This window comes from Falco biarmicus, chromosome 4 (genome assembly GCF_023638135.1).
Source record: "Falco biarmicus isolate bFalBia1 chromosome 4, bFalBia1.pri, whole genome shotgun sequence".
Classification (NCBI taxonomy): domain Eukaryota; kingdom Metazoa; phylum Chordata; class Aves; order Falconiformes; family Falconidae; genus Falco; species Falco biarmicus.
The window spans coordinates 55,376,328-55,403,880 of record NC_079291.1 but is presented as its reverse complement, the minus strand read 5'-3'; the positions used below and the strand labels follow the sequence as shown (position 1 = coordinate 55,403,880).

The 27,553-nt window shown below is 39.2% G+C and overlaps 2 protein-coding genes across 4 annotated transcripts in view; one reads left to right on the top strand and one right to left on the bottom strand.

Annotated features, from left to right (window-relative positions):
* Positions 1 to 8,564, bottom strand: part of XYLB (xylulokinase) — an 84,740-nt gene extending 76,176 nt beyond the window's left edge. For 2 of the 3 annotated variants that reach the window (XM_056335473.1, XM_056335474.1), the window contains exons 1-6: positions 8,382 to 8,564; positions 6,573 to 6,655; positions 5,744 to 5,813; positions 4,203 to 4,283; positions 2,359 to 2,445; positions 1,041 to 1,169 (exon numbers count right to left, since the gene is read on the bottom strand). In XM_056335473.1, coding sequence (XP_056191448.1) covers positions 1,041 to 1,169; positions 2,359 to 2,445; positions 4,203 to 4,283; positions 5,744 to 5,813; positions 6,573 to 6,655; positions 8,382 to 8,426 — 495 coding nt within the window. In that variant the 5' untranslated portion in view covers positions 8,427 to 8,564. The remainder of the gene's footprint in view (positions 1 to 1,040; positions 1,170 to 2,358; positions 2,446 to 4,202; positions 4,284 to 5,743; positions 5,814 to 6,572; positions 6,656 to 8,381) is intronic. The other variant, XM_056335475.1, reaches the window with a different exon arrangement.
* Positions 8,565 to 18,461: 9,897 nt separating this feature from the next.
* On the top strand, positions 18,462 to 24,868 carry C4H9orf152 (chromosome 4 C9orf152 homolog). Its single transcript, XM_056338598.1, is given in 3 exon segments — positions 18,462 to 18,852; positions 23,631 to 24,136; positions 24,138 to 24,868. Coding segments are annotated over 3 exon segments (840 nt in total). The 5' UTR covers positions 18,462 to 18,623; the 3' UTR covers positions 24,243 to 24,868.
* Positions 24,869 to 27,553: the final 2,685 nt, after the last annotated feature.

The window sequence follows — 27,553 nt, the reverse complement described above, 5'->3', positions numbered from 1 at the left end:
TTTACATTTCAGAAATGACAGTTCAGTGGAATGAACCACACATTCTATGCACAGGAACCACCACAATTCAACTACTGCCTTCAAATCCTTGAAAAGGTTTAAGCTACCCAACCTACGTACCTCTGTGAGGCAGCTGAATTGGGACCAAAGCAGGAGGTTTCATACTGGAAGCAACTCCAGCACAGGCTAATGAGAGTTGTAAGAATAATTATTTTTCACGCCTGTATTATATCAAATAACAAAAAACTTGTAACACTGAAACTTTAACCGTTAGCAAGTTAAAAATAAACCACCACTGGCATGCAAAGTCCGATTTCAACATTGGCCATAAACCTTGCATAGTGATTCAAAACCGGAATCAGTAATTTGGGAGGTTAGAGCCTTATTCTGTTGAACCAACAGTAAGAGTAGCCAGGTCCAGGTGCTGAGATGCCCGGAGGACAGCCCTGCTCCCACTTTATAACTCACTGTCACGGTTACAAGAGAGGGAAGTGTCAGGAACAGGAGATAAGTAACAAAGGACTCTCTGATAGCATCACAAACTTCTGAAAATTCTCTTAGGTCAACAGCCAGCCACTTGTTAGCTTTCAGGGAATATTAAAGGCCAATCTTTTAATTGCAGAAGTAACCTAGAGCAGCAATCCAAGAACAGGGGCCTCATAACTCCAAGTAAACCTGTAACCCAAACTGGATTGCCTTGCCAATGGAAACATGGCTACACAGGAGCTCCCAGGGGTGAACCAGGCCCTGAGATTGCAAACATGGCCACCACACACTGTATTTTGGAACCACTGGCCAAATGTAACAGCTCACCCTATCTGCTTCCTGCAGCAGAATTTCCAGTGTTTGCCTAATTTCACTTGACATTTTCCACATCTTCCTTTGTAAGACTGCTGCAAAGCACTGCACCATTGGAGTTTCTTCCAAAACTCTTTTTCATCGTTAAGGGCTGGTCGTCTTCTGCTGCAGCACCACTGTAATGGCAGAACTGTTTCTATCACAAGACTCTGCTAAGGACTTTCTTCCCACCCGCTCCTTACCTCATAGGCTCTAGAACCAGTGATACTCGCCAAGTGCTGTGCTCCCCCCACGGCTTTCTCCAGAGCGCTGCACTGGGAAGCTGTGCTGGAATCCATCCAGATGGGGCTGTTACTGACAGAAAAACAAGCCTGTAGCGAACAATATCCTTTATTAGTAATTCTGATCTTTAAGAAGTCCCTGCTAGAGTACTAGCAATGCAGCAGACCTACGTATGAGCTCACAGTTCAGTTCGCTGACGTGCCTTCTGGTTTCCTCTCAATAACTACAGGCAAGCAGATACTGGTCAGCATCTTAGTCAGTGGTGAAATCCAAACTTCACACCAGAGGGAAGCAACAGGCTTTTTCTGCTGTTACTTGACATACACTACAGCATGGTGTGTACTTCACATACCCTGCGGCATGCTCCATTGGTAGCCAAAGCCCTTTTACAAAGCTTAGCCCCACTTTTTAGAACTCCTCTCTAAATAATCAGATTATCTTTCCACGGCCTTACTAACAGATTTCTCTTTTGTGACTGGCATAATCATTTGGAAACGCAACTGAGGCCTAGTACATCACTAGAGAGCATTTTAATTCCATTTCCATGAGTTTTGCACAGATGAGGTATTTCCAAAATTACTCATTTAACAGATCAGTTACACAAATGTCTCCCTTTCAACAAACAATTGACCTTTCTGATCTTGAAGGAAGGTAGGGAAGGGTCTTCAAGAGGCAAGTTGACTCTTCCCTACTTTTTAAACAAAAGTTTGCCAAGTCTATGTTCAAAACTTAACAACCACACACATACGCACACAAAATGTTGAGGTTCAACAGCGTACTTGTTCAGGGTTTGTGTCCACACAGTATTACACTTCCATCCTTTCAGAGGTTAAGTGTAAATTAGTCTTTTCTTTTCTTATTAATATACATTTTCTAATGAAACCACAAGCACTGCAAGGAAACCCAGATATAACAGTATTTTTCACTACATCTTTTTGTTAATACAAATGTATTAAAAAAAATCAAAATATTTACAGGTTGTTTACAAAAATATTGTTTCCTAAAAGAACAAACATGCTGTTACTCTGACAAAGAAATATTCTGGGACACCCACTGGCACCTGTAAACTGTTAAAGCAGTATGTACTGTCACTCAGAAGAAAAGGCAACGTCAAAAGCCTTGGAGCTGAAGGAATAACTAGTACATTTCACTGTATGCTGAAGGGGCATGCAGCTCAGCCAGACAAGAGGAAAGGTTTGCAAGGAGAAAAGTAATGTGCATAAGGATCAGAAAAAGGACAGTGTAGCTCTCTCTTCAGAGCTCTTTCATGCACGTTACCTTTAGTGACTGATGTAAAGGCAGTTCGGGTGATGCAGTCTTTAAAATTTGGATGCTTCCTTTTTTCCAGTACACACTTCCATGTTGCTGTAGAAAGTACAGAAACAGAAGTTGGAGATGCCCTCCGAAGCCATGAAGTTCATATCCTGATCTGAATTTCAAACTCTAAGGGACAGAGAACTCTCTCCAAACTATACCAAAAAACCCACCTTTTCAAATCAAGTGCCTCATTAAAAGACTCTTTAACATTGAGCAAAGCAGATACCAAACCAGAAAATGTAGGAGTCAAGAGACAATGATGATTTTGAACTATAGCAACTTCTAGTGGGAACTATTATTATACTGCTAATGGCATCAGATACTTCTCTGAGGGCAATCTGAGCTGTAACTAGGGCTCCACAGCCACAACTGTTAGTTCTGTGCAATTTCAGCACAGCCCTCAGATTCTTCAGTTACATGACCACCCCAGTCACCACTAACAGACTGCATAACACCGAGAAGGTTCTTTAAGCTCCACCTCTCAGGCAGCTTCCTCAAGCCAGGCATCTCTAGCTATGTGCCTCCAGGACACACCAGGCAAACTGCAAAGCACCATCCAGTGACCCACTATAGTTCTGATGGCACCAAGTGCACACAGAACACCCTGTGCACAGAGTACTTGACCACAGTGTCATCCAGGTTGTATTTCACATCTCTGCCATTTCTGTAGACAATTGTGACCAGGTTTTCCCCTTCTCTGGGACAAACACCGGCACATCAGTGCACCTCTGCAGTGACCTGCAGCATAGACAAGGTTTTTCAAAGAGGAAAGGGAGAAAAACAATGTGGAAGGGGGTAGATACATGAAATCTGTTCTATCTGAAAGAATTTGAATACAACACCAAGTTGATACCCCTGACTTGCTGGAGGATAGGTAGAATAAGGAGAATACTGGCAATCTGAAAATGCACATCTTTTTTCCATTTGAGTAAGCTGGGGTTATTTGGCAGTCCCTAACTTCTGTTCCACTGAAGAATTGGTAACAGAGCCTTGATACCGGCTGTGATTTTCAGACACTTTGCTCAGACTTTGAACTGAAATCAATGAAATGGGGAGATCAAAGCAAGAGTTTTGCATAATTAGTCCCAGATGTATCAAGATGAATAACTTAAACCTCATATGTCAGAATTAGCTATTGCTTTAGTGCTGCCCCCACCCTAAATATCATCTGTGAAAGTTATAAAAGACTTCCTTATTTCACCACAGTACTAGGAGACTGGCTAACTGACTAAATGTCAGGGTGCTTTTTATAAATCTCAGAAAAAAAGGTATTATGCACTACAGGCTAAATCATGGCAGCATCTTTGTCATTTCTGCATCAAAGACAATCATCACTTGTTTTTTGTTGTTCCTAGGTAGATCTGTATCCCAGCCAACAAAAACTGTGCTCAAGGACGTTACTACACCTTTAGCAAACTGCACTCCTCACAATTTTTTTCTACCTGATTTCCACAAGCACCTTGATATGCTGAAATTCAAAATGGCCCCAGTTATTTCAGAATCTGTAGGTAAAAAGAATTTAAACAACAGGAAATCAACTAGTTATGCACTACACTGATTTAAACAACTGCACTGTAAACCTCATCCTCCACTCCCACTACCTTTCCAGTGACTGCTTTTTGTGTTTCAGGTTTTAAGTTTCCCTGAGGAACATGTCTTTTAATGGATGCTTATATAGAAGCTTTGGTCTTACTTGATGTCATTGTGGTCTTCTGCAATACAGTTATTTAAACTATATTTATCATTATACCATATACTGTATTGAAGAAATAGAGTAAGACCGATTTTTTTCTGTATAAACTAACCTGGCCAGCACCAGACAGAGCTCTGACTTGAGAGAAGTTAAATCCCAAAGACTTCATCTTTTCCAAAACCATATCCAGAGCCTACAAGAACAAACAGAATCAGGAGTGACTGTAACGAGCTATCAAATTATGCATACTCACAATCTCTGGAATTAAACAGTAAATTCATGTCATCACTGATAAGAGTTCATTGGCAGATAATGAAAAATTAGCTAATGACTACAGACTTCTCAAGAAGCTGCATAAATTAATTTACTAAGTAAAAGTCCATAAAAGAAAAGTTAAATCACACGGGGCGGGGGGGGAGAATAAAAGGACATCTTTAAATAAGCTGAATCACAAAGATCCATTCTTTGAAACCTAAATAAGAGGCAAGAGTTAGAGAATTCCAATTTATTAAAAAGTCACTTTTAAGAGTGCCATATACAAAGCAAGATTATCTTTTTTCTGTTCTTACTTTTGGAAATCTATGAAATCCTAATGGGGTGCACTCTGCACTCCATCCTACAAGATGTTAGGTATCCTCAATACCACTGCCCCCAGTGTCAGATGAAAACTCAAGAGTCTCTTTAGTATAAGGCTAATTCAAGTGAAATCCAGCACTTTAAGCACCTACGTTAATTCTGTTCTTGCCACATTTTCCTGAAGTTTAAAACCAAAAATTAATCTATCTTTACACAGTCTCATTCAAAGCAGCATTTCCCAGATAATCTTGATATATGAACCACTGCAAGACTTCAAAATTTCCCAAGAAACATTGTAAACCTATATCATCATATTATTAATTTAATAATTACAACTGTTCCTGTTCATTATGGTTCAAAAGACCAACTGCAAACAAATTTACCAAACCTTTGTAAACTACTGCGGATCACCAGCTGGGGGTTCTGTAACCTATTAAATAATAACTACTCAAACTGCAGTAGTAAAACAAATTTACACGGCACCATGTGAAAGAAAGTGTTGTAAAATCTGCACAGAAGCAAGGAAGGCCTTCTCTTAAAATGCAAAAGAATGATGTATTTCAAAATAAACACTAAAGTGACTGGAAATCACTGAATAAATTGCTCTTTAACCACTTACCAGTTGAGACCCACTTACCAGTTGAGACACCAATTGGTCAGAAAAGCTTATGCTAAAAAAAAAATAGTGCACATAACCTAGATGCTACAAAAACACAGATTGAAGCTAGGCAAAGTGACAGCTGCCCCTTTTACATTTGAAACAAGAAGATGAGGTAAAAAAGAATAGTCTTTTTCAAATGAGAGAAAGTCAAGAGAGGATTTATCACACATACAATGCTATAATAGTAGAGAGTGAAGAAACAAACAAAGAAACCATCAAAATGTTAGCAACTTCCACTATGTTTGTTGATAACATTCATATTTGCATACCAAAGACACAAAGTAACACTTAAAAGAAACAGAATACAAGCAAAAGGACTGTGTTGATTTGAATGATGAGTTTCACTATTGCTTGGAATACATTTCCATTTCAATAACAGCAAGGAAGATGTTGAACTATATAAAGCTTTTTCATACCTTGACCCACATTAGCACAGGAGAAGTGACTGTCAGTCTGTCACCATGAATATGGACTCCACCTTGAGTCCTACAGAAAAACAGTATTTTCTCTTGGTAAATTCAGCAATTTTTTGCCCACCAAGGAAAGTTCTTCAAGTTTATTAATAACTGAAGAAAGTCTGCTATACTTTTATGTTAAGAGCAAGGATATGATCAGTGTTTCAAATATAAAAAAGTACAAGCCAGGTCCTAGGAAGAGACAAGAGATGTTTGACCCAATTGCAAAGTAAATAATTTGCAAGGAAAGTCTCTGATCCTGAAGTAAATCTGTGATAGGCTACAGTGCTGGTACTCCTCATTGGCTCCATGTAATTCATAGTTATTTTTAAGTTTCCTAACTGTCACCATTAGTGGCTTGAACCTAGAAGATGAAATTCAATTTTAGCTGTTAAACCATCAAGTAAATAAGTGTACTTGATTGAAACCTGTGACCATGGAAGATGACATTTGTAAATTCTAGTCCATTAACTGAAGTAAACAAACACTGTCATCCTACATCTTACTGTGAGATTTGGAACCACTGAATTTGTCTCCAAATGTCTTTTAGAAGTTCCCTTTGTGCAATTTACTTGCTATTATCATAGCATTCCACCCCAACACAAAGGCAGTGCTTATTTCTGTGTCCTAGAAAGAAACAGTCATGGCCACAAGCCTGAAGTCATGAACATAGCATGAACTTTTTCCATGCCCCCACACTTATCAATGAAACCAAACAGGGCAACAGCCCCCCACCCCAATCTCCAAAGTTCTAAATTGTATTACCCAAGTAAAATAGAAACAGCCTTACTTAAATTCTGGAAGGTCTTTATCAAAATGAACATTATCTTCATAAATTACTCTCAGCTGTTCATCAATAGCAATGACTTTCAGCTAGAAGGTATAAAGCAGGATGTTAAAAAAAACTAACAATAATTAAACAGCACTGACAACTCTGTAATAATTCAGTTCCCACAACAGATGAAATGGGAGAGAACACCCCAGTCCATACAACTTGCTTAAAGTATGGGCACGACTTTACATTAAACAAGTTATTATGTGAGTGTCCAGCATGCCACCTAATCAGTAACATGTATTTCTTTGCTTGCATCCCCCGCTCCCTCATTTTCTCTATCCTTAATCACACAATACCAAAATGTAGGCATACATCATAGCTTACATCATGGTAACCAATTTTTGCAATTTCTCCAAAGAATACAGTATCTTAAAGATGCCATATGCTCCCCTCCCCACCTCCTTTTTTTTTTTTTTCCCATCTTACCAAGGAACCTAACAGACCCTTAGGATACCTTGTGGACCCTCCCTGCTTCCCAAATGATGAGTAAACAAACTACCAGTCTGGCAAAGCTCAGCAGGCATTACACAAGCTTCTGCAACACATGGAAAGCAACATCCCAAACAGGTAACTCTATGAAGGTGAACTTTCTTGCAAGCACAAACTAGAAGAGTATCACAACCTCTCCTCCTCTATCTTCACTCAAGTTCACCTAGTACAAAAGAAAAACATGAACAGTCTAGAAGACAAGTGAGAAGGTAGCTCCCATTCTGCACGTATTTCAACAAGGCAGAGTGCAAACTGCTGCTAAAGGAACAGACAAAAAACAATTCTAGAAAGACTAAGTCATCTCAAAGAGCTGTATTCAAATAATAAAGCCATGCTACTGTAGGCAGGGCCAGTAATCATGCATTGGCACAACTCTACCAATCTGATGCTCTGCGCTAGCTTGAAAACAGCTCTGAGCCACTGCAGCTGAACTGGCTTTCTGTTTGCAGCATGGCCCCTTAAAAAACACTTGATCAACTTAACCTGGATGTGTCTTTTCAAGCTCCCAACCTTCAGTACTGTCGTAATGAACTGACTGATGTTTGTACTCCTACTTCAAACATATTCAGGCCTACGCACAACTTTTTCTATTTGCCCTGCAGGAATAACCAATTAGGCCAAAAAATCAAATTTTCAAGCAACCTGAACGTCCGGGTTCACAACCCTACCGATCCCCCCTCACCGGAGGGCACCGGGCAGGCTGGATGCAGGCGCACACCCCAGCTGCCAGCCTGCCCGATGCCACGGGCAGCGGGGTGTCCGGGCAGTCTGACTGACGGAGCAGGACCACAGCACTCCTTCCCTGGATTAAACGCATCCCTAGGAGAATGGGGGAGCAGGATGTGTCAGGACACGCTGCCTACAGCTTCAGACATGAGACAGAAGAAACAGAACGGGAGGAGGGCCATGCTTATGCAGGCGCAGGGAAGGAGAGGAGCAATGCAACACGTGAAGGGCTGGGAACCACCTCGCAGCGCTGCGGCAGGCGGCGGGCGTCAGCCCAGCCCGGGCAACGGGCGCAGCGCCCAGGCGGCCCCGCTGCCAACGCGGAAGCCCTGCGGCACGGAACCGCCGCTGGGTGAGAGACAAGGGGCGAGGGGGGCAGGAGAAGGCCCGCTCCCCTCCCTCGCTGCGGGCAGAGGCCCCCGCGCACCCCCCGCCCTGCAGTCCCGCGGGGGTGGCCGCTGCGGCGGCGCCAGCCCAGCCCCGCAGGCCCCGGGCAGGCGCCGGGGCTTCCCCGCCGGCCGGGGGAGGGGAGCGGCGCGGCCCCGGTACCTGCTGCGTGCTGAAATCCCAGCCCAAGTAGCAGGGAGCGGCCATGGCGCCGCACGGCCCTCACCCGCGCCCCGCGGCCGGGGCTGGAGGGGGGTGCAGGCCCGGCCTCCCCGGGAAGGAGCCGCCGGCCCGGCCGGGTGAGCGCTGCGCGGCGAGCGGCCCCGCGTCCTGCCCCCACGGGGAGGGGTTGTGCGGGGGCGGCAGCCGGGGGGCGGGTCGCCCCACGTCGGGACCGCGGCGGTGCCCCTGCCCGCGGGGGCGCCCCTGCCCGCGGGGGCCCGGGGACACCGAAGCCGCTGGACAGGGACCGCAAATCGGAAGCAAAACAAAAAAACGGGAAACTTCAAAGCAGAGTCCAAAGGAATCCATGAAACTGACATACCCCGTCCGCATCTACCGGCCCTGCGGTGGTACCGCGCTCCGGTGTGCACAAACACGCTTGCAGAGCATTCCATTAAAAAAAAAATGAAAATTTGTTACGTTGGCTGAAGTTTTGGGTTGTGGTTTGCTTTTTTATTTTCGGTTGGGAGGGTTTAGGGAGGTTTTAGGATTATATTTTACCTGCATGTGACGAGCGAAGTGAATTGCTCATCAAAATCAAAAGAAGGCTCATTTAAAACGTGCCTTCATTCTGCAATCAAGGCGGTATCTCAGCAGAGACTTAATGAAGTCAAATAGGTTTTGCATGCCCATGATCTTAAACTGTTTTAACAGTACAAATACTTTATTTGAAATGCCCTTTAAACTATAAAACGTTACTAAATGTTGTCATCTTATGAACATTTCAAATATTCCCAGTGATTTCTCACAGCCCTAACTCCCATAGGTTTATACTTCTAAAATTTCTACTTATTATTGTGAAGAAAAACCTTTAAAAAATTAGTCCTGAAGACTCTCAACCTACAATGCGAACACTCTAATACACTGCCTTTAAAACCAATCTTACTCTATCATATCACCTTTGAATACTCTGTATTGACAGTACCTGTATTAGAAATGTGATCACAAAAATCTCTAAATAAGACAGGGTTTAAATATAAACTTGTCTGAAAAACATTTACAATGTGGGAATCCCTTCAAATGTACAGTGTTGTTGGCCTGCATTTTAGAGTCTAATCTTGCAAATTTATCTGAATAGTTTGCAGTCAGGAAACATCCAAATGTAGTACGGTGGAAATACCAGTCCATTTAAAAATAAAGGTATGTAGAATTGTCATCCAGTTGGTAGTTTGTTGTCTTTAAATCAGATGGCCACAAGGTAGCGGTGGAATTTTACTGCCCCTAAGGAGCTCATGCTAGAGGGACCCATCCTGAACAAAGGTCTCACTTAACCAAGAGGCTGTGAAGGAAATAAAGTTTTTAAAATGTAACCAAGAATTGTTTCCTTAGTATGACTCTTCACAGAAAACAAAGGATCAAATAACACATAAAGGCTGCTTTTCCATTAATGCAGAATGTAACTGGTGAGCCAGGGAGGAGAGGCTTGCTCTGCCTTCCTAACCTGCTGCATATTCCCTATAAATTCATAACAGATACAGAGGCTTGGAATGCTGCAATTGTCAAAATGTAACCACTCGCAACAAAAATGAAGAGAAACTGAAGTCACTTCTGAAGAAAGCCGTAAGAATGATAAATTTCTTCAGAAAAGAGACATTAGTGGATTATTGAATTTTTTTTGAAGGCGGTATTAGTTAGGAGAAAGGAAACAACAGTTTATAAATAAACAAAGCATGAGGATGTAAGAATCAATTATATTCTTCAGCAACCAGATCAGAAGAACAAGCCCAAATAGCAAGAAATACTTCGCTTTAAATAGCACAGAGAAGTTGATACTGGAATAACCACCCTCATGTTATCTGACCTCCTTAAATTGGGAACAAGGGTGCAAGATAACAGGGTAGGAGAATCCACTCAAGGGCAGAATGGGAACGTTAATGTTGCTACTTTCACTCCTCACCTTTCTCTAGAAAAAACAGGGAAGTTTGAAGAATTGTTGCCTTCCCTAGTCCCCCTGTTGCCCATCCTTCCATCAAGGCAGGGTTCTCTCAAATTCAGTTGTTTGTGTATGGAAAATGCGCACGGCTGCTGTTCTTTCTGCATTGAAGTTCATGCTTGTAGATAGAACCATAGCCTCTAAATTTGTTTCTCAAAAGCAAACAAGGTTTAGCTGTGCAGTTATCAGTGAAGTTGCATTCATGTACTAGTGATGTTTTAGCACTGACAAATCCAGAATTTCCAGAGGGGATGGACAAAATGCCTTTTATAATTGAAATGTCACCACTGCAGATTAACAGCTTGAGGCAGAGCACAGATTAATCACTCAAGACACATACAGCAGGGTAAAGGGAAAAGCGAGTTTATTCCCCTTTTCCTATTAACTAGTTTCTGACCTGACGGAGAAGCACTACTTCCATGCTCTGCTAGGCCCCTGGCTGTTTTGATAAGTTATAACCAGTATGCCAATTAATGGGTTTTTTTTATTTCCCTTGATGTCAGGTTAAATTCAACTGCACATTCATTTCAGTTCATTGCAAAATATAAATTATTTCAACTGTATTCCATACTCCTACATACTGAGATTGTTCACTTTTTATTCTCAGTTTGAGTATCCGCCTCTGATCTCAGTTGCACTCCGACATGAACTTAGATTTAACTGCGTTCTTCAGCTTTACACAGGTGAACTCCTTCAAAAACAGTGATAGCCAAACTACCATGCTTCCTTACCATCACATCATCTTAGACATGCCAACAAGCTAGAGAACAGATAGGCCAGACCTTTGACATAACTTAGGATGACTATATTGACAGTGGTCCAGCCATCCTGACTTACACTGGCTATATAATTTAATGGGATGTGAAAGTACTCACACTTTCACTCCATGGGCAACTACAATGCTACCAATCCTTTTGCTCCCAGCAGTAGATTTTGAGCATCTAACTGGTTATTTTAAGTAGCAGGGCAGCCAAGTATTTTTGCGCCCCCAAAGAGCTATTTCACATTTGTACGTCAGCATAGGTTGGCAAAGCAGAAACAACGGGACAGGAAGAGTCACTGCATCTACGGCCATCAGTTAGGCACATGCAATACAACTGCAGCAGCTCATGTTAGACCTAGCACTGTTAAGCCTGCTGGCGCAATTATACTTTTGCCAATAAGAAATCTTGTGGCTCTTTAATTAGATTCAGAAATATTAAGAACAGTAAGCTGGGTCAGATAAATGGCAACCTATTTGCCAAGAAAGCCAAGAGTCACGTGCAATGCTGCTAATGAGGTGGGAGATGTTTACAATGTAAACCTCCAAGTAACACAACAATAACACATTAACATATCACCTTAAAAAAAAAGTCTCAGCTTGAGCACTAGACCTACCTACTGGAAGGACGTCTGAACAATGTCAGTGCTCTAAAGGTCATTCCCTTTCTACTTAGCATTGCAGGTACTCTGTTATCACAAAATCTCCAGCAATGTTTAACCAAGTACCGATAATATAAAATGCCATAGTACCATGAATTAAAAGATAAAGTCGCTGTTCTTTTTATTAAGATGGCATTATAACACCAGCGATGTTTTCCTTCCCCTAAATATGCATTTACCTGTTGAAGTTACTTTTGCACATGATTTTGTGCCAACCGTTGTGTTTGTCCATACCTCCAAACACTGGGGAGTGTCATTATTCACTCTGTAAGAATAAATACTTGATGTTTGAAAGCAACGCATCGAGGTGGCTGCTATTCACTGCAGTTTGAGGGACTGTACTGTGAATGGATGAGAGTATGTATAATGATCCAGCAAAAGCCCTGTGCATGAGTTCCACAAGAGGAAGCCCAGACCACAGTTTTTACATGGAGACTGAAGACACAGCGTATTTAGCTGTAGTAATTATTCCACAGACTTATTGCTTGATTTAATCCTTGACATGTGCATATTCAAAATCCGAGGTGTGGTACTGCATTAACCAATTAAGGCCCTTTACAGAGACCTCATGAAGAACTGGCAGAGGATTCTTTATAGAAGCATATACGGGCACATGAACAATGGGTAAAAGAAAAGAATTTAAATGATGGCTCAACTACACAATCTCAATTATACTGTCAGTTTCATAGGTATTGGTCCATTTGCACCTTTTATTTAACCACGTACGTAAAATCCTCCAATTTCACTGCTACCCAGTGCAGCAGAACATGTGTTGACTTCAGTGGATACTGAATCAGGCACTGTGGAATTGTATCTGGTTTCACATAGTCTAGTTTTACAGATGTCATTTCATTGACTCATTTAGGCTACTAGTGATTATGAAGTGCAGTACAAATTCCTCATGAGATCTCTGCATGGAAGTGAAGGATGTTTCTGAATAGCAAATTATTTTTAGGATGCTTTCCTCCCCTGCACAGATTTCAAGTCCATATTCATTCTCACAATAGTAATAGTACTTAACCACCCTCTTTGGAGGACTATAACTAGAGTCATTTGCAAGGCTTATTAAAGTTAACTTATACACACAGCAGATTTCCTTGAAGATGAATACTGAAGTGGTTTGTGTCCTAATGCTCAAGAGCAAGTATCTCAGAAGCAAGATGTTGTCATCCAGATAAAACTTTTCATTAACAACAGATTAACAAGTTTTTTCATGCTGTACTTGATTCTTATCAAACTCCACTTTCAGATAAGTACATTTTATTGATTAAAAACAATCACAGATAAACTCATTCCTACTCAAACAATACCTGAAGTTGAAACTAATAAGGGCCAAGCCTTGCATTTTTCAGCACCATCCTGCAAGGATCAAAAATAATTTTGCAGTCAAGAATGAATCAAAGACATGTAGTTTATAGGTGGAAAGATCAAGGCAGAAAATTTTTATAGCTTATTCAATTCACTTTAGACCCTGCTTGAAATTCTCCCAGAGTTCCTGTATGTGTATCATGCCTGTTGGGAGAATGAATAAACACAGGCTGCTGTCACCTCCCAGAGCTGTAGCCATCGTAACTCTACGGATAGGAAACATAGTAGTTGGTATAGAAAAGACACTTGGGTAGCAGTACCAGGAGTGTGGATTCAGCTTATAAGAAACTGGAATTTAAGGCATCTGTAGGCTCAATAAAGCTTCAATGAATTTCCAAAATCCTCTGAAGAGGACTATTGAAAGCCATTCAGGTCCCTCTCACCCTCTTCTCATGGACCATTTTATGAGGTCAAAATGGAGTAAACCTAACCATCTTGTTTGTCACACTGATCTAAGAAGCCCAACAACTAAGAAGGAAGCCAGGGAAACTGTAAGGGAAGATGTCCAGGTTCATTTGTTTAAAATCTCTAACTGGTAAGTATCTTCAGTTTCTTCTTAGACTTGCCTCTGCACATTGTCACTTCTAAAAAGTAATCTCAGAAGCTCTCAATAGGCAAGGACAGCAGCAGAACTACAAAACACAAAACTCCTGCCCCTGAATTATGGATGCTGATTGTTTGCACAGGGAGAGAGATTCCAGTTCTAACAATGCAGACAACCAGCAGAGTGAGCAGCCCTCTAACAGAGCACATTTCAGCATTTTAGTTTACTTTCCACAGCAACTAACACTCCAAAGGAAGACTATTTGTCTTGCTAATCCTCAGCACCAACAGAGTCAAGACAGAAGAACAGAGGTTTTTAAGTGCTGTTTATGCCAGGCACAAAAACTACACAGAACATCTGCTGCATTTAACTCCTTGCAACCAGCACAATTAAATTTCTTCTGGATTAATCCAGTGACTTCAGTGTGACCATATTTACCATCCACTAAAAGAACATTAAAAAAAAAAAGAATGTGGTTCTGCAAAGGGAACTGGATAGCACCAAGTTCCCAACACATGCAAAACCAGACCGGCGAGTATTAAAGGTAAAGCACAAGATAATTGGTATGGAATCCTCAGTGCTAACTTTGTGATCTTGATTTAAGCCTTTACAGACACCCAGGCAGAGTGCAGGACCAGAGATTCTAGAGTTCACTACTGGACATGGAGCAATTCTACAGATTCTACCTCATTCTGGGCACACTAGTGTTTTGCAAAACTCTCCCAGTCACTAGGGCTAGATCAGTGGTACTGGATTCAGTCACTTGGGAACTTCAGAGATCTCAGGAATAGAAATTTGGCAAGCCGTTTTACATCCCCTGCTAGCCAGGCAACCTTCTCAGGACAGCTAGCAAAGTAACATTCCTGATTTATTTTTTCATATAGAGATATACTGATGTATACCTACAGACATAAACATAATAATTATATTTACATAAAGACCTCAAGGGATAAAAGGTGACAATAGAATCCTATCAAGGAAACGGGAAGGTGGACTACATATGACCCAAGCTCACCAAACCTTCAGACAGACTTGAAGGACAGCTGGGCCACACTCCCTTTGACACACTTGATCCCCTTCTGACTGAAAGCACATGAAAGGTCAGATCAGAACATCTTGAGATCACACTGAAAACTTGCATCCCATTACCATGGACATGCAGAACACACCAAAAAATAACCTTGCATCATCAGAAAGTCCTTTGGTCTACTTACACCAAACCCTAACATGTTTTAAGGTTGTGCTTTTAAATAATAGAAATATATGTGCCCTTATCAAAAGTCTTACTAAAAAGTAAACAGTTACTATTGACTCTACTAATACTGTCTGGAACCCAAATAATAGCAGCCACCCTGTCGCTACCTTTCTTTCTGTAACCATATTTGCTAACAATAAAATAGCCACTTTCTAACATTTCAAGACTGCATTTAAATATTTTTTTTAAAAAAAACACTATAGACAGCTAGTGAAAAGGGTTTATCACAGTAACTTTGATTTTCCTTCTCTGTACCAGTTACAATCTACAGATATTTGTATTCTGTCTTTGTAACCTGCATGAAAAGTGTTGGACGCATCTATAGTTCTGCACATGAACAACATGAATATATACCTCTGGTCTCAGTTGTGCAGTAAAATCCAGTGTTACAGGAAGTACATTCAGTCAGTTAACCATTATGAGCATTTTTAATTATCTTTAAATCAACAATTATTCCTATAAGGCCCTCCAAACAATTTTTAAACAAAAAACTAATCTACTACTCACAAATTAATTAGCATGAGATAAAATTAGTTGCATCTTTTTAAATGAGATTTTGTAACCAAGGTCAAGGGCATTAAACATCTACTTCAAGTTCTAAAAGCCACTGCTTTTGTATTATGAGGTATTCTCAATTTTTTTTGCCTCAAGGAAATGAAGAATTGCTTCCATTGTGTGATGGAAGAACAGGCTTAAGGGAAATATGACACTTCATAGTTCAGTGGATAATCAAACCAAAATCACTCATAGATGATGTTTTGGACAAGAGTTTGTCCAATTAAAAAAAGACACAAACCTCATCATGGTGATAAATTTTCAGAACCTATAGGACTGTTAGGAAATGTGTGCCAGTGCTAGGAAATGGCTTGACTTCTTGTATTCCTCAGCAACCTAGAAGCCAAATGGAGGCCTCTAACATTAGTAAGACTAAGGCAAACATAGTCATACCACTCCAATAGTGCCACCTGCTGCATATTTTAAAAGTATACAGTGGTCTGTCGATCCAAGTCAATTTAAAGACTGAACTATTGACTGGTTTAAATGGAAGTCATAATTTTGAGACATATAATTTTATTTCATATATAATTTCATGTCAATACAAAAAACTGATTTTTTTTTTAATTAGTAATACCTAAACAGGCTAAGGGTACAAAGGGAGTTGTTCCAATATGGTATAAGAATAAAACCCATGGGTAATCCATTTTCAAGTTTATCTCAGCAACATAACAAGGATTAGTTACATCAGCTCACTGCATGTCACAGCCACAATTAACCCTATGTACTTTGTGATATCACATAGATTACACCTGCTACGCATTTATGAATCATACCCTGGTTGCAAATTATTCACAAAATACACACATGTATATATGTGCATGTGTCTATATATAGACACACATGCCTCGACAGCAAAGTATACACACACAAACACATATACAACAAACACCCCTCGAGACTGAAGCGTGATGCCCTCTTCACAAGCTTTTGGTGAAAAGGAAACAAACTGTAATGTATATGGGACTGGTTTAGCAAAACAAAAGCTAATCCTTTCCTGGTTGTAGCGCTCTGCTGTACCACCTGGACTCATTCACTTCATTTCACTGGGCATCTGGTTTCTTTTCCAAGTTTCTGGTTTTGCTGCTTACCCATGCAGCTGTTCGGGAAGAGAGTGCCATGCATAATCCATTTGCATAACTATGTGTGATGGCTTTTCCATGATCCTGAGGGAATGGTACAGTACAAATAATAAATAATAATAATTTCTGATCAGATACAAACTTATTATAGTAGATATTATATAGATTCTAATGAGAAGTTAAGTGTACATCTTTTAAGACAAAGCCTAGTTTCATGTTCAAGGATACTATCCTGGGTAATTCTTTCTGCAACACATAGTCAGGTTGCGCAAGTCACTTCCACAGGAGGTCAGTGAGTCAAATAGTGTGACTGGAATTTTAAAAAGGTAGGGTAACTTTTATGACCATTAATAACATTTGTATTGAATGCCAGCTCAAACTGTAATGAGGTTAATTAAATCTCCTGCCCCAATGTATAAACCAACTGCCTGAAGGTCCAAAGGAGGACTCCACGTGCCAACAACTCGGAACACTGAACAAACAAGGCAATTGAGGTACTCCTTTCTACAGAGCACTGGGTGTTTGTCACTACTGAAGGCTAGGTATCAAAGTAGATCTACCAACGCCATGATACATCACAACTCCAGCATGACACATGCTTTTTCCAGGCTCAAGTAAGAAGGTAACTTTAAGAGCATCTACAGGATCTGGAAAAGTATTTTGTTTACCATCCTCTCCCTGGCTAAGGTAGAAAAAAACTGCAGTTGAGGTAGGCAACACGATCTGCAAAACACAAGCCTATTGGGAAGGCAAAAGCAATAATTAATAAAGTGAATTACAGCAGACTTACAGGTGAGCCTGCTGAGTCTTACCAGAATTCTACGAACTACATAACTACAGCCTTATTACCATGTACATGCAACTTCTAAAGCAATTCCCAAGGTCTGCAGGATTTAAGCCTGATTCGGTAAATCATTTATGATTTAAATCATCTCATAATTTCTGCCATTAAATGGAAAAATACAGCACCCAGCATTCCTTCCACACACTGCCCTTTCACAATGTCCTTTTATGCAGTGCTTGTCACTGCAAGGAACCTAGCAGATTTATATTATGCACAATTATATTAAAACTACTGTTTAAGTGCATAATTTTTTCACATACTACTCTCTTGGGCCCTTGCAACAGCATCAGATGGACCTATTGCAGGGACATAAACTTGCAGTTCATAGTCCAGACATAGCCTTGTCCTTTATTGATAGGATTAAAACCCATGTATTTTTAAAATTTTTGCCTTATTATTACATAATACTGTTACATGTATGGTAAGTGTTAAAATGTGGCTTACCATGCATTTGAAAAGTTGGTTCACCTTTCAGTAACAAAATGATTACTTCTATAGTTTATTTCATTTTATAGAAAGGCAGAAAACCTGAATGAGTCAGAGTAAAGCACTCCTATGTTCAGCCTCCCAATTCTAAGTGTCATTAGCACATACAGTTTTGACTCTGCACCCTGGCCTGAATACTTTTAACACATTCTAAAAAGGGAGCAACAAGCACAAAATCATTAAGGTAAAATAAATCCTCCCCTCCAACCACTACTGCCCCAAAAAGCAGTAGCAAAAATGAAACCGGATGAAAGTTAAGGAAGGGAGAGTAGAAGGAAAAAGACAACAGAAAAAGAAACCTGAAGAAAGATTTCCCTGTTGGAACTACTGTCTTGGGAAGGTCACCATGACAGCATCCCTTTAAGAATTAACATTACTACATAAACCAGTATTACTCAGCCCTTTGTGCACCTGACAGTGTTCAATGAGGTTTTGTATTTCACTGTTTTTTTTGGCAAAGCTTCATATGCTCACAACCTTAAGTCAACAGTAAATCCAACTATCCAGTTATAATCATGAGCTTTGTATGCAGTAGCTCCAGATGCACCGCATGAGAACAAGCTGACTGAAATCCAGAATTTCAGAATAGACTACGGAACTACTGAAATAAGTCACCGTACTTAGAAGAAAGTTATTTTTTCATTTAGGAAGATTTCAGATGCTTCACACTTGTTTTCATTTTTTGCCAACACAATGAAGGAAATGTCCTGCCTCTGCATGACTTTTTCTTCCTTGTTGGAACCAATGGTGAAGACTTATAAATACATGACTGGTATTTTTTCAGTGACTCATACCTCAGAGCAACAGACTTCAGATCGTGATAAGCAGCCAACCAAGATGGATGTAAGCTTACTTGAGGAGCAGTATGACCATATGAAACAGAAGCAAAAACTGCAGTCGCACATTATCGTATTTAAAACAGGTATATTTATATTTATGGGGGGAAATGCAAATGTAGATGTAAAGACTATTTCCTTAAATTTTTAATAACTCCTAGTTTTGTTCTTTTTATGCTCAGCTTCAAAAGATGTACAAAGTGAATGCCTCTTCTGTCATTTTGGGGTTTTATTCGTTTCACTGAAAGGTGGTCATATCAATTAGCTTTATGGCAGTGAAACACTAACGTGAATTTGAAACAAATGTATCTGAGATACGGTTTTACAGGTTTTACGTCAATAAAATTCTAAACATAAATGGTGACTCTTACAGGAGCCACGTACTTCATGCCTATCATCAGTGTATTTGTGCAACGTATTCTGTAACATTCCTGCTCTCTTGAATGCTTCCATCAGAATAAGCAATTCTGGGTCTTCTATTTCTTTTCTGCTTCTTTATCTGTGTAAAGAAATATGTCCTACAAGAATATAGATAACAACAGCAAATATCAAGTGATTGGCACAAGTTGGGGTTTTGTTCAGAAAACTTATAGTAAGAGTCATAGTAGGTAACTAAGAAACAAGCTTTGAACAAGAGGTCCTGTTTTGAAAGTATTTTCACTGCGTACTGCTTGTAAAGTTAATAAATAGGAAACTAAGAAACAATATGTATCACTCATCTACCTGCTACGTCAGATTTTATATAAGAAACTCTCAAATATTTTAAAGTTTTTATAGACTACTGTTTACAATATTACATTAATATATTCTCATTTACTTTCCAAGTTAAAATGATATTAAGAATACTAAGCCAATTGATGAAGTTGTCTTCTGAATTTAATCACAATATGAAAAACATGCTTCATTCACCCCTCATATTAGTATTTAGCTCAATAAATGCAGAACTTGGGTTATTTAATTTTTTACATTTTTCTCTACATTTTCCAGCAGTTCTAGATTTTGGCTGTCATCAAAATATCATCAAAACAATTTAAGAACCACTAATTATGAACTATACAATAGATCCACTTCTTCAGTATTCATTCATCCAAATGTCTAGAAATCCTTATGTTAAAAGAAATTAAATCTCTGGGAGGAAGAAAAAAATTTATATATATACACACATACATATATATATTTATACAGACACATGAGCTTATTTTATCAGGTCTGAAAAGACAACTAACTTGAAGACAAAACAGCCCATCTAAGCTATAGCAAATATGTAAGTTACTCAAAGAAAGGAAGCAGCAATCTGCATTCAGATTAAATTCAAATGTACCTTCAGATATAATGAAATGAATCAGAGCAGATTTTTTTTTGCAAGGAATCTTTAATTGGAAGATTAAAGAAAAGACATAAGAAAGTAGGACTGCACAGTTTCTGGGCAGTTTAAAATTTAGTAGGGCTGGAAGTTCATATACAAATACTTTCACACACATACACATAACCCAAAACATTCACAGAACTAAATAACCTACTGCACTGAACTTCTATCTTTAAACAACGTATATGGAAAGGATTAATGTTACTGTTAGAAGCAGCTGAATTTTGGGGTGGTTTTTTGTTATGCTGAGTTCTCAGTGTCCTAAAAGTTCATCTTATACATTCCCATGGTTTAGAAGCTGGGAAAACCTATGAAATAGGTCAGCACTTTGAACCTGTTTATATAAGCATCAGTTTCCAAGAATGTATCAAGCAGAAACAAACACTGCCATATTGAGACAGCCCTACACTCCTTAAGTTACGAGCTTAAACTACCCAGAAATTCCAGCTAGTACCAAAAGGCAGTAAACATACGAATCAGTATTTTGCACTGACAGCAAATCGTTTCCCTACCTAGAAGGTAAGCTTATGGCTGAGCTGGGAAAGCAACAACAGCACCACCACAACTGCACACATACGCACAAACCTCAAAGGCCAGACACAAAAACCTCGTGAGATTCAAATCTCATGGAAGGAGAGCACCTTCAGTCCCTCATGGTCTTAAACATCCCTGCCAACGGTCTTTGTTCTAACTATTAGAATGCTAAATTATTCCTGCCTAACAGACCAGTTGTCCTTCCATGATACCACAGGGATTTTGAGCATTTCAGGTTTATTGCACCACAGCTGGAATGATAACTCCAAGCTTCCTTGTGGACTTTTAGCTTCATATGTCACTACCTGTTTGCCAGACATGAAATTGTAGACCTTGAAACAGAACTTAAAATCCACTAAATTCTCTAGGTTTTTGACTGGTGGGTTAGTAACTGAGAAGTCACCTGGAAACAACTTTCTTCTGTTCCTTCCCCAATACACACAGCCCTGTTCATGCTTTTGCCTGTTCCTGATTACTTGAGAACAAAGAGCGTGACAAGATTTGAAAGTCACCAGCTAGAGGAAAATACAGCAGTGTATTCATTATTTATTTGCTAAGAAGCTGAAAAACAGTATTTACTTTAGGAATTAAATGGGAGCATTCAGCACATGCAGTCACAACAGAAAAAACACTGGGGCTCTGACTACAGGGAGTTCTGACTGCAGATATCTCTTCCAAGTATTTCCCAAGCTAACTTGAACTAAGATTAACTGTTGTCACTCCAGAACCTTAAAAGTATCTATGATGACAGCATATGAAGAAGGCCAGATGGTAAACAACCCCACAAAAAGGCTATAATGTAAAATTTATTTAAATAAACAAACAAAAAAACCCCAAAACCAAAACAAAACAAAAAGAAATCCAAAACCCAACAACCCAGACAAAAGATCTATCTAATTAAAGCTATCTTTAGAAGCTGAGAGAGTGCTGGATGTGCGTTAATGTGACAAAATTCGACATACAGTAGATCAGGACTCTCACATTTCTATCTGAGGTCATCGCTCAATGTTGTGTGCCGCACCTTAGCCAAGGAATTAAATCAAATCTGAACTGAAAAACAGTTCAGACTATTAAAATTGGACTAGATGCATTACTTTGAACTATCTGATCTACTCAAGCCAGATGATAATTCTTCTGATAACCAGTTCATAATGTTCAAGATCAAACCTCATGTTGCCCATCAATGCCAGTCAAGAGTGCAATTACATCCACAAGAACATGCAAAGCTGCATCTCCTCAGTCTCTCAGTTCCTTCTCTCATGCTTTTTCTTTCACACATCAAGAACAAGTCCCAGTTTTTGTAGCTTGGTGCTATACCATGCTGTTCTGCAGAACACACAGGGCTGTATTTTACAAGTGGACTTTTTGTAGCCACCCAAGCTCAGCTTTATTTCCTGGATAAAGTCCACTCATAACTTTGATTCTCACTGCTAAAATAATAGAGAACTGTGTATTCTTATCTCTATGAATGGTTTCACCCTAGGAAACTCTGTTAGCATACTTCACTGTACAGACACACACAAACACATCTGTACCTCTAAGCATTGCATGTGCTTTAGTCTCCTTTTTCCTGGTAACACTGCAGGAGAGCAGAAGACATGGGCTGACATGGTCCTCACTCCCAAAGCCATGCTGCAAAGCTTCAGCAATGAGAGCCAAAGACAATAGTGAAAGCCCCTCATTAGCTGAAACCCTGTTGTACAGGTTCATTTACTGCCAGTAATCAGCTGGGTCTGACATCTTCAAATATTTCCTTGTAAAGATGGTAAGAAAGACAGCTATAAAGAGGGGATTCTGCTGTTGATTTTTTTAAAAAGCAGCATCCTATTCAAACTAGCTTCATTTCAAATTCAGGGTTACCATTCTTTTAAAATGGTTATTCAGACATTTTGTTTCAGAATATAATCAGTACTCTTCTATGTCTACTTTTTTCACTTTAATATGCTTCATAACTCATACTGCAACAGACACAGTTCCTATAACTCAACCCTGTAAATAAGGTCAGCATTCTTCACAACGCCTACTTTAAACTATATTTGTGCTAGCTGAAATATATTTCGTTAGTACTTGCCATATTAACAGCACTGTTTATCTTCAACGTAATGGTTCAGTTTCTATTTGTTTTCAAGGCACAGAAAGCCAGTCACATTCAGTAATTTGATGGCTGCTACATGTAATTAAAGTAGCATTAGCATTTCTATCCCTAATATCTTACACATTTCCAACAGTAACTTTCACACTACTTTAGAAATTAAGCTATAGGGATAGCAGAATAAAATAAAAGACCAGATTCTCTTCCACTGTTATAGCTACTCCATACTATTCATGAAGCAAGCAGATTTTTCCTCACAGCAATCACACAGGCAACATTAGTGTGATAGGCTATTTACATTATTTAGAATGACTACAATAGTAAAATTGCAGTAAATTATTAAAATACAAGCTCTGTGTTAATGATCCCTCATTAAGAAAAAGAAGACAGACATTCACAACTTGTTTCATCTAGAAGTGGTCACAGTATTTAAGTTGTGAATACAAACTTCAAACGGTATCAAACAGAACATTTCTGTCTTTTGAATTACAGCACCTACAAACAGACTGAGCAAGTCCCTACTCACCTTAGGAATTTTTGCTTACAAGCAATTAATTAATGAAAGTCAATTCTCAATCTGTGTTGTTAATGAGTCTTAGAGTACCAGTTAGATTAATATTGACTCAATAAATCTCCATTTTCATTTGACTAACCCTAGGGTACCATTTATGTCCTTAGAACTGCAAAACCCAGCATGAAATATTGCTACGCCACAACCTGGCATCAAAAGAACTTGCATTACTCTCAGCCACAGACGGAAAGAGTACAGATAAATTCATCTGTTAAAGCTCTTCAGTTAAGTTTATGCCACAGAAATTAGACCCTTGATTTTTGCCACCATAGTAACATGCATAAATTTCTTTCTCTTGTAGGTGAACATGAATCTGTTCTGCCAGAACCAATGATCAATGCTGTTTTAATTAATACAAAAGTCAGAAGATCAAAGTCTTTTACAGAACATGCTCCTGTCAGAAAGGTCAGAGTGGAGATGACCAGCAGCAGCAACATACAAAACAACTCACCATGGCATACCCACCTGGGAATTCACCGCCTGGTGCAAGCCCCTTGTCAAGGAGTTACCTGGGATCTTTCCCACTGCAAGAATGGACAATGCAGTTTTGACAATCAGAGACTGATTTCAAAGGGAAACGACAAACTGCAACCCAAGGAATTAGAAGGAGCAAGCAAACCATCTGCGCTCAGTCAACTGGGAAGTTCAAGCATGTTGAACAGTTTCAGTAAAGAGAATAGTAGCAACATTTCAAGCACCTGCCAAAAGCCTGCTCTGAAATCAGCCACTTCGGCAGTTTGGGCACATCAAGATACTTCTACAAAATGCATGCCAGCCTGTAATAAACAGAAATTTTACCCTTTCCCTAATAAAAAAGGGCCCAGAATTTCTGAAGCAGCAAGGAGGCTTGGATTGTATGTCTCACAATGAAGACATTCAGTACTATATAAATCTTAGCCAAAAACTTGACTAAAACTTAAAAGAGCAGGATAGCCTTCCTAGTAACACTGATTGACCTGCTGAGGGTCTACTACTTTTATTAACCACGGAAGTTCCTTACTACATAATGTTGTTTTACAGTACAGTGTAAAATTAGATGTCCTCATGAAAATACTGGGCTGCAATGACAGATACTCAATTCTATTATTTGAGATACGACAGCAATTTTATCTTTTTTTTTTTCCCTATTTTCAGGTTACTGATTTTAGAAACTAAGATTTTATCACAGCAATATTTGAAATATCTGAAAAAGCTATAGCAGAGACTAGTAGAACTACTGATGAAGCAACTAGGCTAAATTTCAGCACAGTACTATTTAATTAGACAATAAACAAGGAACAAATGAAAGCACCTGTCTTGAAGGTGATTGGTACACTTAACATATGATTTCATCATTCACTTTCCTCAAAAAAAGATATTCAAGATACTTTCTGATGTATTTTTAAAATCAATGAATAAAACCTCTGCTCAATTCTGTGGTTGTTTTAAAGCAACTTACTAAATGTCATCTTCTTATTGTATATAAATTCTATAATAACATAATGTTGGTTCCTATCTCTCCTCAGTATTTCATTAGAAAATAAAAGTCTGAAACAATTACTTATCTCCCCGATACTGTGTATCAACATACCTTCCTTACCGGAAGTTTAATGCATCTTTTTGCTGTTACAACTCTCTGCTCACAAAGGGGATATAACCATTTCAACTACACAAATATAACTGTAGTAGTACGACTATTTTTTATAGCTAGGGTTTAACATCTTTTCTTGTGGCACAACTGCATCGCAAACCTGCTCAAGTTTTTAAAAGGGAGTAGTTACTGCTGGTCTCCCCTCCTGCAAGATCTTTAGAGGAAGGAGAACCTCTTTTGTGAGTGCTTCTCAATGACAAAAGCATGAGCTATGCATCACCCACTTCTGGCTGCAAGTATTCAGATAGGTCCTTTTCTCAGATGTAGACTTGAGAAAAAATTGAGACATTAAATGTCTCCCCATTTAATGACAATGTTAATTTTAAGCTATACACCTGGCAGCCACTGGCTCTTCTGAACCATTCCATTTCACCTGAGTCCTGAAAACAGATGGTAGAATGAGGATCAGGTGGAAGGCCCGCAAAGCTCTTCATGATCCCTGTAAACAGTCTGTAAGTTCACATCCCCAGTTATCACCACTGTCCGAAAAATCACATCATCCACACACAAAAGGTGAGCAAAAAAGATGCCAGAGATGCTCAGCTGTGGTTTAGGTCCTTCTAGACACAAATTCTTCTGAGCAAGAAAGATAAACCATCCTGTCACAAGGTATCTTGGAAACACTGTTAACACCAATATGCAAATAAAAGCCTATTGTCAAAGAGATAGGAGTGTTATCCATTTCTAAGAGAAACTACCATTTTCTTTGCACCCAATGCCACTTCAAACCATTAATCCTTCATACAATTCCACTGACTTTTGTTGAGCTTGATGGAGGATACTACATCTGGAGATGTTGGCACAGATCTGTCAGAGCCTACACTGCCATTGCAGGAGATCCACAGCTATAAGTACATCACAGTACTTTGTTAAGTCTACAAACACAGAAAAAATATCATTGAATGTCATAGTACTTCACTCCCTCTGGCGAAACACCATTTTCTGTGCCACTCATAAGTTTCAGACCCAGATTCTGCAGTATCCCACACATCACCAGCAGTTAGGCAGGCACCTTGTCTCCTGTGACAGTCCTTAAGATAGTATTGAAAAGCTCTAGCTATTACCAAAAGCCATGGGTGTGCTCCTGAAGAATTTTCTACTCATCCTCAGTAAAAGCAGCAGAATGAAGACACAGGTTTGGGAAGAGGTGTTCATTGTGATTTTTCAGGTCTTCCAGTGTTTTCAATTAACTGCCTGCCCAGATTAGTATCCAGCTCAGATGCTGATTTCTATTTCTGGGTAGGCATGAGACAATAATAAAGAATCATAGCTACATTGGTTTTTTTCTTCACAGTGGTTAAAGTTTTTAAAGAAAGATTAGAAAGAAAAAAGAAGATACGACACAGATATGCATAACAGGTATGTATATAAAAGGGAGAAATTACTAGATAACAACTAGCCCATATGAAATAAGAAAATACTTTAAAAAATTCATTGTCCTTTGATGTGTGGTATACATTAGCTTTCTATTGACTTGTCTTGCTGATTACAGAGTATACAGATTTGCACTCCTGCCTGTCATTATACTGGAGTGTTATTTTTGTTATACCTCCAAGTCTGTAAACCAGAAGAAAACCAAATAAAAGCAAAAGGAATAACTGAAAGGAAAAAAAAAAAAAACCATGTTAGCAAGAGGCCAGCCACTATTACAACTATTAAAAAATCAATTCCTCATCATTTTGCCTAGATACTTGCAATGACACACTTGAGAACATTTCAGTGAAGGCAACTTAAAACTTTTGAAACAGTATCACAGAAAGCTTATAACCTTATCTAGCCACTTACTGTATAAACTATTTGAACTAAACTAATGTTCTGCACTTTTAAATTGATTTTAAAGTGCTTTGAATTCATTATCTTAATTAAACATGGCTCTTGAATACCTTGATTTAAAACTCAGTGCAGGCTTATGCATGGACAAAGTAACTAACCCCTTTGTATGCACTTTCATACAAACACTTTGTCCTTTCCTGAGACTCCTCTAGCATGTTACTGTGCTTTGTACTGACTGGAACTTATTTAGAAAAGTCATTTTGCCTTCAAAGAAGTCTTTGCATTTAATTCCCAAGGACATTATGGAAGAATATTTTCAGTAAATTTTGATTTGTTAGTGGCATAGTTTTAGTTACAAGAAAAGTTGCTATACTTACATTTCAAGAGACTGAAATATTACGCAGGCACATTGTCTAATGAGAAAAAAAAAATATATATTTCCTAAAGCAGCTGTAGTAAAACCAGAGAAACATGAGAAAAAATGGAAAATTTCTAATATGAGAAAGTCCCGGTTCTCAAGTGCACCTTATTTTCAAGGCCCTTTACTGTTAGCTTTTTTACATTTGGTGAACATGGGACAGTAACTTTCATCACTTTGTTCCCATAGCTTTAGCTAAGTTTCAAGCACTGAACTCAAGCCTGCCATAAAAGCAAGTTTACCCTTATTTTATCAGCATGCAAATGACTAATTTATGCACATAGGGGAGCCTGGAATCCTGAAATTCTAGTTCAGCGTCTTGTTCACAAACTCATGATACCTGTGAGGTTCCCATTTCCAAAGCTGCAGCACGCAGCACCCTCATTTTGTCTGCATCACTGCC